The sequence below is a fragment of the Schistocerca piceifrons genome, chromosome 1, assembly GCF_021461385.2.
Source record: "Schistocerca piceifrons isolate TAMUIC-IGC-003096 chromosome 1, iqSchPice1.1, whole genome shotgun sequence".
NCBI lineage: Eukaryota > Metazoa > Arthropoda > Insecta > Orthoptera > Acrididae > Schistocerca > Schistocerca piceifrons.
In genome coordinates this window covers 1,040,614,764-1,040,629,954 of record NC_060138.1, presented here as the reverse complement: position 1 = coordinate 1,040,629,954, position 15,191 = coordinate 1,040,614,764, and the positions used below count along the sequence as shown (strand labels likewise).

At 44.7% G+C, this 15,191-nt stretch overlaps 1 protein-coding gene across 1 annotated transcript in view; it reads left to right on the top strand.

Annotated features, from left to right (window-relative positions):
• LOC124777433 overlaps positions 1 to 15,191 on the top strand; it is a 553,086-nt gene that overhangs the window by 492,862 nt on the left and 45,033 nt on the right. Inside the window, exon 5 of the mRNA XM_047252838.1 lies at positions 7,307 to 7,485. Within this exon, the coding sequence (XP_047108794.1) occupies positions 7,307 to 7,485 (179 nt within the window). The remainder of the gene's footprint in view (positions 1 to 7,306; positions 7,486 to 15,191) is intronic.

Here is a 15,191-nt window from a genome sequence, read left to right as displayed (position 1 = left end):
CCATCCAAAGTTGCCATTTCCGTGTGATCTATGCAGACCTGAAAATGTGAAAAGTCTCCTCCAGGTGGTTGCCACGAATGCTGACGTACGGCTTTCTGCCAAGCAATGTTGTCGCGTTATTATGGCAGGAATGGGACTGTCCTTTCATCGATTGTGACCTGAAAGGAAGCACGAGTCAGTTAAATGAAGAAACACAGTCACCGCCACAAAAAAAAGAAAAAAAATTCGCGTTGTCGCCAGGGCTGAAAAAAAGATGGTAGTCATGTTCTGGGACACAGCATTCCAAGGGGCACTGTGGTGAGAGGTGCATCCTGAAAATAGCACACTGGACTCGTATTCGGGAGGACGACGGTTCAATCCCGCGTCCAGCCATCCTGATTTAGGTTTTCCGTGATTTCCCTAAATCGCTCCAGGCAAATGCTGGGATGATTCCTTTCAAAGGGCACGGCCGACTTCCTTCCCCATCCTTCCCTAATGCGATGAGACCGATGACCTCGCTGTTTGGTCTCTTCCCCCAAAAAAACAACAACATCCTGAAAAGATGTTTCGAAGTACATCAGGGTGTATATGTCCCAGGACAACAAAGATATCCCGGAAAAATCCGAAAACTTTTTTCATACGAGAAATACCCGCGATTTTTTTACGATTCCTCAGAAATTTTTCATTATTTTAGGTTTCAGTTAAATTTCTGTAATTTTTACTGGTAAGAACTGATACTCTAACAAAGAATTTGACTTAAGCCCGCTACTGCAGAATAATATTGCAACAATAATAGGCGAGGGAATAACACGAAAATGAAACTCTAGTTGCAAAGAAAACGCGCTATGTACAAGAAAACACATTGCTTACACGAGCAAAATGCTTACACAGCAAAATGTGTCAAACGCTTTAGGACGAAGACTACGCAATACTTCGTAACAATAAAACTTTTTTTGATGAGCATGATGTCACAACTGTTCACATTTTTAAGAGGTCGCGGGAAAATATTGCGAGTTGTGGTTTGAGAAGCGTTACTTTCAAATCAGAATTCCCTTTACGCAAGACGAATTTTATCACGTGAGAGAATGTGCGACGAATTTCTTAAATCGTGGAGCGTTTGACTCTCTCAAAATTTAACACTTGGAGGACCAGTCACTTAGGCCCAGAAAACCAATCGTTTATGCCATCATTTAAAATTTTACTGTCACATTTGTCTTTGGAAATGCTAATGGGGAACACACAGAAAAAAAAATACGCACCTTAAAGATTAGTTTCTCATATTTATTTTAGTTCTTTCATTGATTACAAATTGTACGACAATGATAGCAAAAATATAATTATTCTTAAAATAAAGTGCAAGATGAGATCTGGAGCATAATAGGCTTTTCTGTGGAAAAATCGAAGTGCTCGACGGAACATGTATTCAGCCCGATAATCCAGGAAGTGTTGGAACAAACTGCTGAGGTCCTCGGTCCCTAGACTTACACACTATTTACACTAACTCCTCACGCTAAGGACAACACACACACACACACACACACACACACACACACACACACACACCGCGCCCGACGGAAGTCTCGAACATCCGGCGGGAGGGACATGGCGCCTCAAACCGCGCGGTCACTCCGCGCGGCTGGTTCTTGTCAAAAATATTCAGCTGTTGCAGTTTAAGTTGTGCTCTTAAAATCCTGCTCAACCACTCGCTCAGAAAAAAACAGCAAAACATTTTTGTCGGTCGGAATTAGATGTGAAATTTTCTTAATGAAAAATATCATCCAGTGGTTGTATTTCGCAAAGCAAGAATACGCATTATCGCACCATATTTTCCCGATTTCGAAGTTCACTGCCAGGCCTTTCGGAGCGCTACCACGGTTTCTTGTTTCCGTATCGTAGCAGGGCGATCCACTTCTGGTATGTCGGCGTTCTGTGTTCGGAAACTACCGTGCTGTATTTGGTGAATTCGTATTTGTACTGCCGTAATATTAAAATATGCAGTATACATCTTGCCGCGCATTTAAGATCTTTCCAAAATGTGTTACTGTTTGTTGGGGGTGCCTGGAAGTTCTACGCCGGTGATGAGCACACTTACCGTTCAAAGAATTGATACGTTTTACAGCTCCTGGGAAAGGATGTCACTTATAACTGAAAGAAATGTACTTTTACCCGGGATATAGTGCGTTTTCACCCCGAAGAAGTGCGGTTTCACCCCGAAAAAGTGTATTTTTAATGGGGAAATCCGGGAATGTTTTGTTCTTGTCCACGTGTACAACCTGTAGATGCTCCTTTCAGCACTGCGTATAAAACGGCCGGAAAAGACTGCCCGTGTGTCCTTTCACCAAGGCAAAGCGTCAGCAAGTCAGGCGAACGCGACGCTGCGGTTTATTCATAACAACTTCGAAATGATTTCTTATGCTCCACGCTCACTCTGCCTGGTTCCTAGCGACTTTCGACTGTTTTCAACGGTGAAAGACATTCTCCGTGGTCACACATTCACTACCTGTGCCGCCACTGAATCAGCGGTTTTTCCAGTGGTCAAACAAGTCTCCTAAAGCAGCATTCATAGTGGCCATGGAATAGTGGCGTCGACGTTGTAAAAAATGTGTACTGCTGCAGGGAGATTACATCAAGAAGTGAAGCAAATATCACAGTTTTCGCGTAATTATTCTGTGAGGAAAAAGGTGTTATATTTTGAATGCACCTCGTAGATGTAAAATGTTCACTGGCGCTTCCCGACCACTTCTAGGCGTCGTTTAATTTTCACCAGGTCTGAGACGACGAGAGTTCACCGAACTCGATGGATTTACTAACAAGGTGAACTGCTTGCCTGCCGTTGTGGCCGTGCGGTTAAAGGCGCTTCAGTCTGGAACCGCGTGACCGCTACGGTCGCAGGTTCGAATCCTGCCTCGGGCATGGATGTGTGTGATGTGCTTAGGTTAGTTAGGTTTAAGTAGTTCTAAGGGACTGATGACCACGGATGTTAAGTCCCATAGTGCTCAGAGCCATTTGAACCATTTGAACTGCTTATCACCTACCGCAGTAAACTGATGGAGGAATTTCGAACAAGAAAACATGAAGACTAAGTGCCTCTGAGCGGAGAAAGATATTTTAGAAGCGAGTCAGAAATTTTTAATTTTGCTCGTTCTACCGTCTTTCACGCGGAGCAGATGCCTGGATCATAGGCAACACGCATTGCAAACGCGCGCTGCAGAATGCTTACGCCGTGCCGCCTCTGAGGTGCGTAGCCATAGAGTATGTATATCTATGGAGTAAGCGTATCCTACTGCGCATGTTCTCAACATCAAACCGGGATAGTCACGTGATTTTGGGACGATGCTGCTTGTCTACAATTTGCGGCAATAGCGAAACTTAAAGATTATACTTACTGAAGATTATACGTATTTGCCTTGTTTTATATACATTTGTTTTATGTATGTTGTTGCATGTTTGATTATTGAAGATTACGTATATTCACCTTGTATTATATGCGTTGTTGCACTTTTGAGTATTAGAGTAACATCTATGATACAGTATTATCTTTACTACGAATGTAAAGAAGTATGTGAAAGGAGGACCTGTTACTTTTCATGCATAACTGTAAATGTCAAATTGATATGAGGCGCTTTATATATTGAAAAAATCGAGGCACGGGATTATAGTATTGTGTTGCTGAGGTAATTTTTGCGAATTCATGACAAAGTGTTTACGAGACACGTTCAAAATGGCTCTGAGCACTATGGGACTCAACATCTGTGGTCTTTAGTCCCCTAGAACTTAGAACTACTTAAACCTAACTAACCTAAGGACATCACACACATCCGTGCCCGAGGCAGGAGTCGAACCTGCAACTGCAGCAGTCGCGCGGTTCCGGACTGAGCGCCTAGAACCGCGAGACCGCCGCGGCCGGCACGAGACAAGTGCTTCATAAATTTGCAAGTGTGTTTGAGTAAACTGCCAGTCAGTGTATGCATATTGGTGCCATGTTCATATGCAGACAAAATTTATACGTGATGGGTAATTTCCTCCAATTTATGGGGGTTCTCAAACCCTTGTGTGTATGTAATATTTTTGCGGGAAACAGTTTCTTATACAGTGTCATTGTAAAGTACTTAATGAGAACAGAGATTCCACAATATGAACAAATGCAATAGAAAACTTAAAAAAAAACTATTGCTGGCTTTACTTCCTATCTCTCTACCGAAAAAAAGTAAATAAACTATAAAATGAGTTATGATACTGTGGCGAAAAAGCACAAAATGAATCGCTCTTCCCATCTTTCAGCTAACTTCAGTCCCTGCTATGAAATTGTTAAAATCACTTTTAAACGCGTAATCAAAGTTTCACGGTGGTTCTGAAGGTGATACAACCGTAGCAGCGAAGTAGTAAGACTCAAAATATGGTAAACGCTACACGGACTAAAATGCGCCGTCCCAAAATCACGTGACCTGAGATGCAGATGTTGCGGAGAGAACTGTTGTTCTACACATCCGAATGCTCACTGCATAAGTATTCATACTCTCGGTGTAACCAGTACAAAAGAACACCTAGAGAGAAGTGTTAGAGAACATTTTGTCCCCAACAAATGTTTCCTATGACGTGATCTGTCAGCGCTAGACGTTTGCGCAAAGACTTTGAAACATCATGCATATTCAGAGTTCCGTGTGGAACACACACACACACACACACACACACACACACACACACACACGAGTCAAAACATTATGACCACCTGCTTAGTAGCTCGTTCGACCATCTTTGTAACGCAACATATCATTGATTCTACAGTTCATTGGCAGATTTGTGGAGCTGTGTGGCACCAGGTGGCACCAGGTCTCTAAGCACAAGTGACGTAATTCCCGTAAATAACTGTCCTCTGTCCGCACCTGGTGGCTAGCGTTGCTGCCTCTGGATGCGGGGTCTCGGGTTCGATTCCCGGCCGGGTTTGGAATTTTCTCTGCCAGGGGACTGGGTCTTCGTGTTGTCCTAATCATTTCATCATCATCTTCATCATTCGTGACAGCGGCTAGATTGAGCTGTGAAAAACATTGGAGTGTGTAAATATTGGGACTTTGTACGGGGGCGCTGATGACTGCGCAGTTAAGGGCCCCACAAACCAATCATCATCATCAACTGGCCTCAGGTTTGTGTACGCGATTATGGCGCTCGATAGTGACCCAGATGGTAACCATCGGATTAACATGAGCCGAATTTGGTGGCCAAGACACTAACGTTACATCACTATCATTCTCCTCGAATCACTGTAGCACGACTCTGGCTTGGAGACACGGACAGTTATACTGCTGAAAGATGACATCGTCTTCAGGGAAGACATCAATCACGAAGGGGCGCCAGATCCTGTGCAACCGCAGGAGAATGCACATCGTAGCGCAATACTACTCCCACCAGCCTTCGTCTGGGACGCTGTGGACGTTTCGAGGAACCGTTCGCCTGGATGATGGCATTTGTGGAGACGTTCGTCGACCTGGTGTAGCAAAAGCGTGTTTCATTTGACGAGCGGTCACGTTTCCACTGATATGCCGTCCAGTCACGATGATCCCGAGCCCACTATAATCGTAACTGATGTCGTTGGACCAACATGCAAACACGTAGGGGGCCTTCTGCCGCAGAACATAGTGTTCAACATCGATTGCTGAATGGTGTGCTCTGAAACACGTGTGCGTACACAGGCATTGTGCTTTTTCGCCATCTATTCTACTTTACAGAGCAGACAAGCCTCGAAACCCCACATTATGTGTGTGTGCACGTCCAACCACTGAGCAGCTAGTGGTAGTTTCACTGCCCTTTTACTGCTTTCTGTAGATACGACAGTACCACATGAACATTCGACCAGCTTCGTCGTTTTTGAGATAGCCGTTCACAGGGTCTGCGTAATAATACAGACATCAAAACAAACTTTTGCATCATCTTGGTTCCGAGAGTTCCGGAACCTGTACAGAAAACTGGAATAGAGATCAAACATCATTTCCGCCCTTTTTATTGTTCATGAAAACCATACATTACATATTGTACCACCATACAGTGAGAGTTCAGAGGTGGTGGTCCAGATTGCTGTACACACTGGTACCTCTAATGCCCAGCAGCACGTCATCTAGCATTGATGGATGCCTGTATTGGTCGTGGCATACTATCCACAAGTTCATCAAGACACGGTTGGTCCAGATTGTCCCACTCGAGGCGAATCGGCGTAGATCCCTCAGAGTAGTTGATGGGTCATGTCATCCATAAAGAGCCCTTTTCAATCTGTCACAGGCATGCTCGACAGGCTTCATGTATGGAGAACATGCCGGCCACTCTAGTCGAGCGATGTCGTTGTCCTGAAGGAAGTCTTTCACAAGATGTGCACGATGAAGGCGCGAATTGTCGTCCATGAAGATGAATGCCTCGCCAGTATGCTGCCGATATGGTTGCACTATCGGTCGAAAGATGGCATTCACGTATCGTACAGCAGTTAAGGCGCCTTCCATGACCGCAAGCAGCGCACGTCGGCCCCACATAATGCCACCCCAAAACAGCAGGGAACCTCCACCTTGCTGCACTGGCTGGACAGTGTGTCTAAGGCGTTCAGCCTGGCCGGGTGCCTCCAAACACGTGTCCGACGATTGTCTGGTTGAAGGCATATGCGACACTCATCGGCGAACACAACGTAATGCCAATCCTCAGCGGTCCATTCGGTGTGTTTTAGGGTCCATATGTACCGCGCTGCATGGTGTCGTGGTTGCAAAGACGGACCTCGCATTGGACGTCGGGAGTGAAGTTGCGCATTATGCAGCCTATTACGCTCAGTTTGAGTCGTAACACGACCTCCTATGACTGCACGAAAAGCATTGTTGAACATGGTGGCGTTGCTGTCAGGGTTGCTCCTTTGACAAAGTCGCTTATCTCAGTGGATTTCTCCATATGCAGCCAATATCTTCCGTCTCTCCTCGGCTTAAATACTTCTTTACCGCGTCACATGCACATAACGTCACCAGGCGGCATCCAACGCCGCGGTGGGCAGTGGTCGTCATGTTTCGGCTTATCTGTGTAGGTGTACAATACTACTCTGATTTCGTATTTGTACGTGCTTTATGTTTGTGTGAATGAGCGTACGTGCGCGTGAATGAAGTCACCTGTCATAGAAAAGGGAAGACGGAAGACTTACTTGGAACTGAATTGTTTTGGTAAAACGGTACGGTAAAATTTCACACTTTGGTTATTATTATTGGTAGTAGTAGTAAAAAAACTCTCTCTCTCTCTCTCTCTGTCTCTCTCTCCATCTCCCTCTCTCCTTATTTGCACAAATGTCACGGTTGCTATGGGGTTGTAGGAGGCAGCGACGGAGCGTCGAGCGGCGCCACGCATCGGAAGCAGCCCAAGAGCGGCGACGGCAGCGGCACGAGCAGTGCGGGCAGCAGCGCCGTACAGGACTCTGGCTTCGGCACCGAGACCTCCTCCAACAAGGCCGCCTCCGCAACCACCGTGCTCCCTCCCGCTCACCACCACCAGGTAACACAGCCGCATGCTGCTGCAGTCTCGCTAAAACTGCCTGTCACAGCACGCTTAGCGCCTTGCAAGTTAAGTCCGATTGCGCTGTCAAAGTTCTTTGATCATTGTTGTTGTTGTTGTTGTTGTTGTTGTTGTGGTCTTCAGTTCTAAGACTGGTTTGATGCAGCTCTCCATGCTACTCTATCCTGTGCAAGCTTCTTCATCTCCCAGTACCTACTGCAGCCTACATCCTTCTGAATCTGCTTAGTGTATTCATCTCTTGGTCTCCCTCTACGATTTTTACCCTCCACGCTGCCCTCCAGTACTAAATTGGTGATCCCTTGATGCCTCAGAACATGTCCTACCAACCGATTCCTTCTTCTAGTCAAGTTGTGCCACAAACTCCTCTTCTCCCCAATTCTATTCAATACCTCCTCGTTATTTATGTGATCCACCCATCTAATCTTCAGCATTCTTCTGTAGCACCACATTACGAAAGCTTCTATTCTCTTCTTGTCTAAACTATTTATCGTCCATGTTTCACTTCCATACATGGCTACACTCCATACAAATACTTTCAGAAACGACTTCCTGACACTTAAATGTATACTAGATGTTAACAAATTTCTCTTCTTCAGAAACCTTTTCCTTGCCATTGCCAGTCTCTATTTTATATCCTCTCTACTTCGACCATCATCAATTATTTTGCTCCCCAAATAGCAAATCTCATCTACTACTTTAAGTGTCTCATTTCCTAATCTAATTTCCTCAGCATCACCCTACTTAATTCGACTACATTCCATTATCCTTGTTTTGCTTTTGTTGATGTTCATCTATACCCTCCTTTCAAGTCACTGTCCATTCCGTTCAACTGCTCTTCCAAGTCCTTTGCTGTCTCTGACAGAATTACAATGTCATCGGCGAACCTCAAAGTTTTTATTTCTTCTCCATGGATTTTAATACCTACTCCGAACTTTTCTTTTGTTTCCTTTACTGCTTGCTCAATATACAGATTGAATAGCATCGGGGAGAGGTTACAACCCTGTCTCACTCCCTTCCCAACCACTGCTTTCCTTTCGTGTCCCTCGACTCTTACAACTGCCATCTGGTTTCTGTACAAATTATAAATAGCCTTTCGCGCCCTGTATTTTACCCCTGCCACTTTCACAATTTGAAAGAGAATATTCCAGTCAACACCGTCAAAAGCTTTCTCTAAGTCTACAAGTGCTAGAAACGTAGGTTTGCCTTTCCTTAATCTTTCTTCTAAGATAAGTCGTAGGGTCAGTATTGCCTCACGTGTTCCAACATTTCTATGGAATGCAAACTGATCTTCCCCGAGGTCGGCTTCTACCATTTTTTCCATTCGTCTGTAAAGATTTCGCGTTAGTATTTTGCAGCTGTGACTTCTTTAACTGATAGTTGGGTAATTTTCACATCTGTCAACACCTGCTTTCTTTGGGATTGGAATTATTATATTTTTCTTGAAGTCTGAGGGAATTTCCCCTGTCTCATACATATTGCTCACCAGATGGTAGTGTTTTGTCAGGACTGGTTCTCCCAAGGCTGTCAGTAGTTCCAATGGAATGTTGTCTACTCGGGTCTTTCAGTGCTCTGTCAAACTCTTCACGCAGTATCATATGTCCCATTTCATCTTCATCTACCTCCTCTTACATTTCCATAATATTGTCCTTAAGAACATATACGATGTGTATCAGAAACGTAATGAGACTGACAATACTTCAAGCGATCTGGCAACATTGTGTTGTTCTACCTGTGTTGTGACTGAGCGAGGTGGCGCAGTGGCTAGCACACTGGACTCGCATTCGGCAGGACTACGGTTCAATCCCGCGTCCGGCCATCTTGATTTAGGTTTTCCGTGATTTCCCTAAATCGCTCCAGACAAATGCCAGGATGGTTCCTTGAAAGGGCACGGCCGACTTCCTTCCCCCTCCTTCCATAATCCGATGTAATGTATTGCGAATACATAGAAAGAAGGATCCTTTATTGTATGATTATATGATAGCGGAACAAACACTGGTAGCAGTTACTTCTGTAAAATATCTGGGAGTATGCGTGCGGAACGATTTGAAGTGGGATGATCATATAAAATTAATTGTTGGTAAGGCGGGTACCAGGTTGAGATTCATTGGGAGAGTGCTTAGAAAATGTAGTCCATCAACAAAGGAGGTGGCTTACAAAACACTCGTTCGACCTATACTTGAGTATTGCTCATCAGTGTGGGATCCGTACCAGGTCGGGTTGACGGAGGAGATAGAGAAGATCTAAAGAAGAGCGGCGCGTTTCGACACGGGGTTATTTGGTAAGCCTGATAGCGTTACGGAGATGTTTAGCAAACTCAAGTGGCAGACTCTACAAGAGAGGCGCTCTGCATCGCGGTGTAGCTTGCTGTCCAGGTTTCGAGAGGGTGCCTTTCGGATGAGGTATCGAATATATTGCTTCCCCCTACTTATACCTCCCGAGGAGATCACGAATGTAAAATTAAAGAGATTCGAGCGCCCACGGAGGCTTTCCGGCAGTCGTTCTTCACGCGGACCATACGCGACTGGAACAGAAAAGGGAGGTAATGACAGTGGCACGTAAAGTGCCCTTCGCCACACACCGTTGGGTGGCTTGCGGAGTATAAATGTAGATGTAGATGAGACCGATGACCTCGCTGTCTGGTCTCCTCCTCCAAACAACCCAACCCAAACCCTCTACGTGTGTAGACTGGTGGTACGTGGCTTCCGGATACTCAGTCCGAGTTTCAGCTCTGTACAGCCATCACGTGATCATTGAGACCGCCGTCATTGTTGTTGTTGTTTTAGTTGCGTGTTACGAAAATGGAACGGCGGAATTTAGAGCAACGTTATGTCATAACGTTTTGTGTTAAACTTGGGGAAACCTTGAGTGTGACCTTTTCAAAAGTTGAAACAGATATGTGGGCAGCACTCCTTACCAAGAGCGCAAGTTTTTAGCTGCCACAGACCGTTTTTGGAAGGCCGAGAACACATTGAAGATGAACCTCGCTCAGTGTGACCTTCAGCTTCAAAAACCGACGAGAAGGTAGAACGTGTGCCTGGCCTTGTGAGATCAGACCTACGCTTAACAATAAGGATGATGGCTGACCTGTTGAACTCTTTCACCGTCAAATTTTGACCGTAGATTTGCGCGTGCGAAAGAGTTGTGCCAAAATGGTGCCGAAAAACCTCGCAACTGAGCAGAAGGATAGTCGAAGAAGCGTGTGCATTGATCTTCTTGAGAGGACTTCCAGTGACCACGAATGGTCCTGTCGTGTGATCGCAGGTGATGAATCCTGGCTTTCTGATTACGATCCTGAGACAAAGCGGCAAAGTGAGGAGTGTCATACTGAGACATCTCCTCCACCGAAATCAGCTCGGATGAGCAATTCAAAAATTAAAACTGTTGATTTGCTTTTTTGGCAGCAGGGGTATCGTGCATAAAAAATTTGTTCCTCCAGAACAAGATGTTACCCATTTTTTTTTTTTTTTTACAAAGATGTCCTTGAAAGGCTCAGGAAAAGGGTGAATCGAATGAGACCCGACATCGCAGACAAATGGATATTTCATTATGACAACGCCACATGTCAAACGGCCACTTCCATCGCGGAATGGTTGACCTCAAAAGACTTTCCTGTTCTTCCACAGTCCTCCTATTCGCATGATATGAGTCCTTGTGACGTTTTTCTGTGCCCAGAATTGAAAAAATGTTGTAAAACAACATCATTTTGTGACTCCGGAGAACATTCAAAATAATGTGAACAACATGTTAACGAACCTACCAGTTGAAGACTTTCAGCGCTGCTGTAAAGACTGAGAACGACGACTCCGCCGATGTATAGCTCCCAAAGGCAACTACTTCGACTGTTCAAATCCCTGTCCGGCCATCCAGATTTAGATTTTCCGCAATTATCCTAAATTCCTCCGGGCAAACGCCGGAATGGTTCCTTTGAAAGGGCACGGCTGATATCCTTCCCCATACTTCGGTAACCCGAGCTTCTGCTCCGTCTCTAATGACATCACAGTCAACGGGACGTAAAACCCTAATCCCCTCCTCCGACAAACGCCAAATAAGAAGCGGTTTTAATCAGAGTATCATCACCCTGCATCTACAGCGGTGTCACTCATGGTACTATCATTTTGAAGGACATCACCTCTCATTTTTGGAGCGTTACGAGGACTATTGAAATACCAGTGCCTATAAACTAACAGTGGATTTCACTAAAATCTTAATCTTTACTAGCATATTCCCCGTAGACCTCGATGTAGTATAAACATCATTTTCTAGCTTATTTCATCATTTAAGAGATACAATTCCTCGATTTTACCAAAGGTTTAACTTGTTGTTGTTGTTGTTGTTGTTGTTTATAGCCCAAATACTGGTTTGATGAAGCTCTCCCTGCTACTCTATCTTGTGCGAGCCTCTTCATGTCCGAGTAGCTACTGCAGCCCACATATTTCTGAATCTGCCTACGTACTCATCCCTTGGTCTCCCTCTACGACTTCTACTACCCACGCTCCCCTCCAATACTAAACTGGTGATCCCTTGATGTCTCAGAATGTGTCCTATCAACAGATCCCTTCTTCTGGTCAAGTTGTGCCACAGATTCCTTGTCTCCCCAATTACACTACTGGCCATTAAAATTGCTACACCAAGAAGAAATGCAGATTATAAACGGGTATTCATTGGACAAATATATTATACTAGAACTGACATGTGATTACATTTTCACGCCATCTGGGTGCATAGATCCTGAGAAATCAGTACCCAGAACAACCATCTCTGGCCGTAATAACGGCCTTCATACGCCTGGCCATTGAGTCAAACAGAACTTGGATGGCGTGTACAGGTACAGCTGCCCGTGCAGCTTCAACACGATATCACAGTTCATCAAGAGTAGTGACTGGCGTATTGTGATGAGCCAGTTGCTCGGCCACCATTGACCAGACGTTTTCAATTGGTGAGAGATCTGGAGAATGTGGTGGCCAGGGCAGCAGTGGAACATTTCCTGTATCCAGAAAGGCCCGTACAGGACCTGCCACATGCGGTCGTTATCCAGCAGAAATGCAGGGTTTCGCAGGGATCAAATGAAGGGTAGAGCCACGGGTCGTATCACATCTGAAATGTAACGTCCACTGTTCAAAGTGCCGTCAATGCGAACAAGAGGTGACCTAGACGTGTAACCAATGGCACTCCATACCATCACGCCGGGTGATACGCCAGTATGGCGATGACGAATACACGTTTCCAATGTGCGTTCACCGTGATGTCGCCAAACACGGTTGCGACCATAACGATGCTGTAAACAGAACCTGGATTCATCCGAAAAAAATGACGTTTTGCCACTCTTGCACGCAGGTTCGTCGTTGAGTGCACCATCGCAGGCGCTCCTGTCTCTGATGCAGCGTCAAGGGTAACCGCAGCCATGGTCTCCGAGCTGATAGTCCATGCTGCTGCAAACGTCGTCGAACTGTTCGTGCAGATGGTTGTTGTCTTGCAAACGTCCCCATCTGTTGACTCAGGGATCGAGACGTGGCTGCACGGGCCGTTACAGCCATGCGTATAAGATGCCTGTCATCTCAACTGCTAGTGATACGAGGCCGTTGGGATCCAGCACGGCGTTCCGTATTATCCCCTGAACCCACCGATTCCATATTCTGCTAACAGTCATTGGATCTCGACCAACGCGAGCAGCAATGTCGCGATACGATAAACCGCAATCGAGATAGGCTACAATCCGACCTTTATCAAAGTCGGAAACGTGATGGTACGCATTGCTCCTCCTTACACGAGGCATCACAACAACGTTTCACCAGACAACGCCAGTCAACTGCTGTTTGTGTATGAGAAATCGGTTGGAAACATTCCTCATGTCAGCACGTTGTAGGTGTCGCCACCGGCGCCAACCTTGTGTGAATGCTCTGAAAAGCTAATCATTTGCATATCGCAGTATCTTCTTCCTGTCGGTTAAATTTCGCGTCATCTTCGCAGTGTAGCAATTTTAATGGCCAGTAGTATATATTCTGTACCTCCTCATTAATTACGTGATCGACCCATCTAGTCTTCAAAATTGTTCTGCAGCACCACATTGCAAAAGCTTCTAGTCTCTTCTTGTTTAAACTGTTTATCGTCCATGTTTTACTTCCATACATGGCTACACTCCAGACAAATACCCATCGTCAGTTTTACTGCCCAAATAGCAAAATCATCTACTACTTTAATTGTTTCATTTCTTAATTTAATTCCCTTAGCAGTCGACTACATTTCATTATCTTTGTTTCGCTTTTGTTGATGTTCATCTTGTATTCTCCTTTCAAGATACTGTCCTTTCCGTTCAAAATCTCTTCCATGTCCTTTGCTTTCTGTGACAGAAATACAATGTCATCGGCAAACCTCAACGTTTTTATTTTTTCTTCCTGAATTTTAATTCTTACTTCAAACTTTTCTTTTGTTTCCTTTACTGCTTGCTCAGTTTACTGATTGAATAACATGGGCTATAGACTACAGCCCTGTCTCACTTCCTTCTCAACCACTGCTTCCCTTTCATGCCTTTCGACCCATGCCGTCTGGTTTCTGTACAAGTTGTAAATAGTGGTTCGCTCCATGTATTTTATCCTTGCTATCTTCAGAATTTTAAACAGCGTATTGCAGTCAACACTGCCAAAAGCTTCTCTAAGTCTACAAATGCTGTCAATGTAGGTTTGCCTTTCCTTAACCTATTTTCTAAGCCGTAGGTTCAGTATTGCCTCACGTGTTCAGTATTGCATCACGTGTTCCTACATTTCTCCGAAATCGAAACTGATCTCCCCCGAACTCTGCTTTTACCAGTTTTTCCATTCTTCTTTTCCATTCTTTAATTTATAAGATGTATTTACAATTTTATGCGTAATATTACGACGGCTGACCTGATCGTCTTCCTCAGGTCTCACGAGCGATGAATTTAGAGGTACTTCGGTTACTCCAGACCGACTGTTATCACTATCGTTTCATGTCGTCGTCGTCGTCGTCATGTTCATGCGCTGCTGGAAAAAGGCTCTTCCATACTTACTCACCCTTATGAATCCGAATGTTTCCTGGTTGTTGCCTGGTGTCGTTTACCTACCGCGTCACCCAGGTAGTCTCGTATCGTGGAACGCATGCAGATAAGTTCCTTCCCTGAATTTATCTAGACAATAGCGTTTGCCCCATCATTTCTGTTCCAGTTTTGTAACAACTGCGACAGCATCGCAGATTCATGTCTTTACCGTCGCCGTCTTACTTCTGTTCCACTCCCTTATTGTCATCTCAAATTGCTTCTATCCGTTATCCGATGTTAACTGAATGGTTTGCACACTTACGATGCCTATCTCACTGCCGTAGATTAGAAGCATCTGTACGTAATGTTAAAAGCTTCTCTTTTCAGGCACACTGGAAACTTAAATTCTGAATGCTGTCTTCTACTCTCCTAGTGAAATGCAAGGAAGATTTTTTTTCCATTTTGTTTGTTTACTGCTGTATCAATCGCTTGTGAGTACGCTAATTAATTAGCTTTCATATTCGCTTGAATAAATTTTGATTCAGCTATTACTAATGACTCAGTTCCTGTATACCACCAGTTAGTCTTTCGTAATGAGTTACCCAATTAACCTGTTACTTTGTAACTGTATCCCTTTTTCTCCTTTCCTTTTCTGCCTTTCATTTTATTAATTTTTTTGTTTTAACCTTCTTGA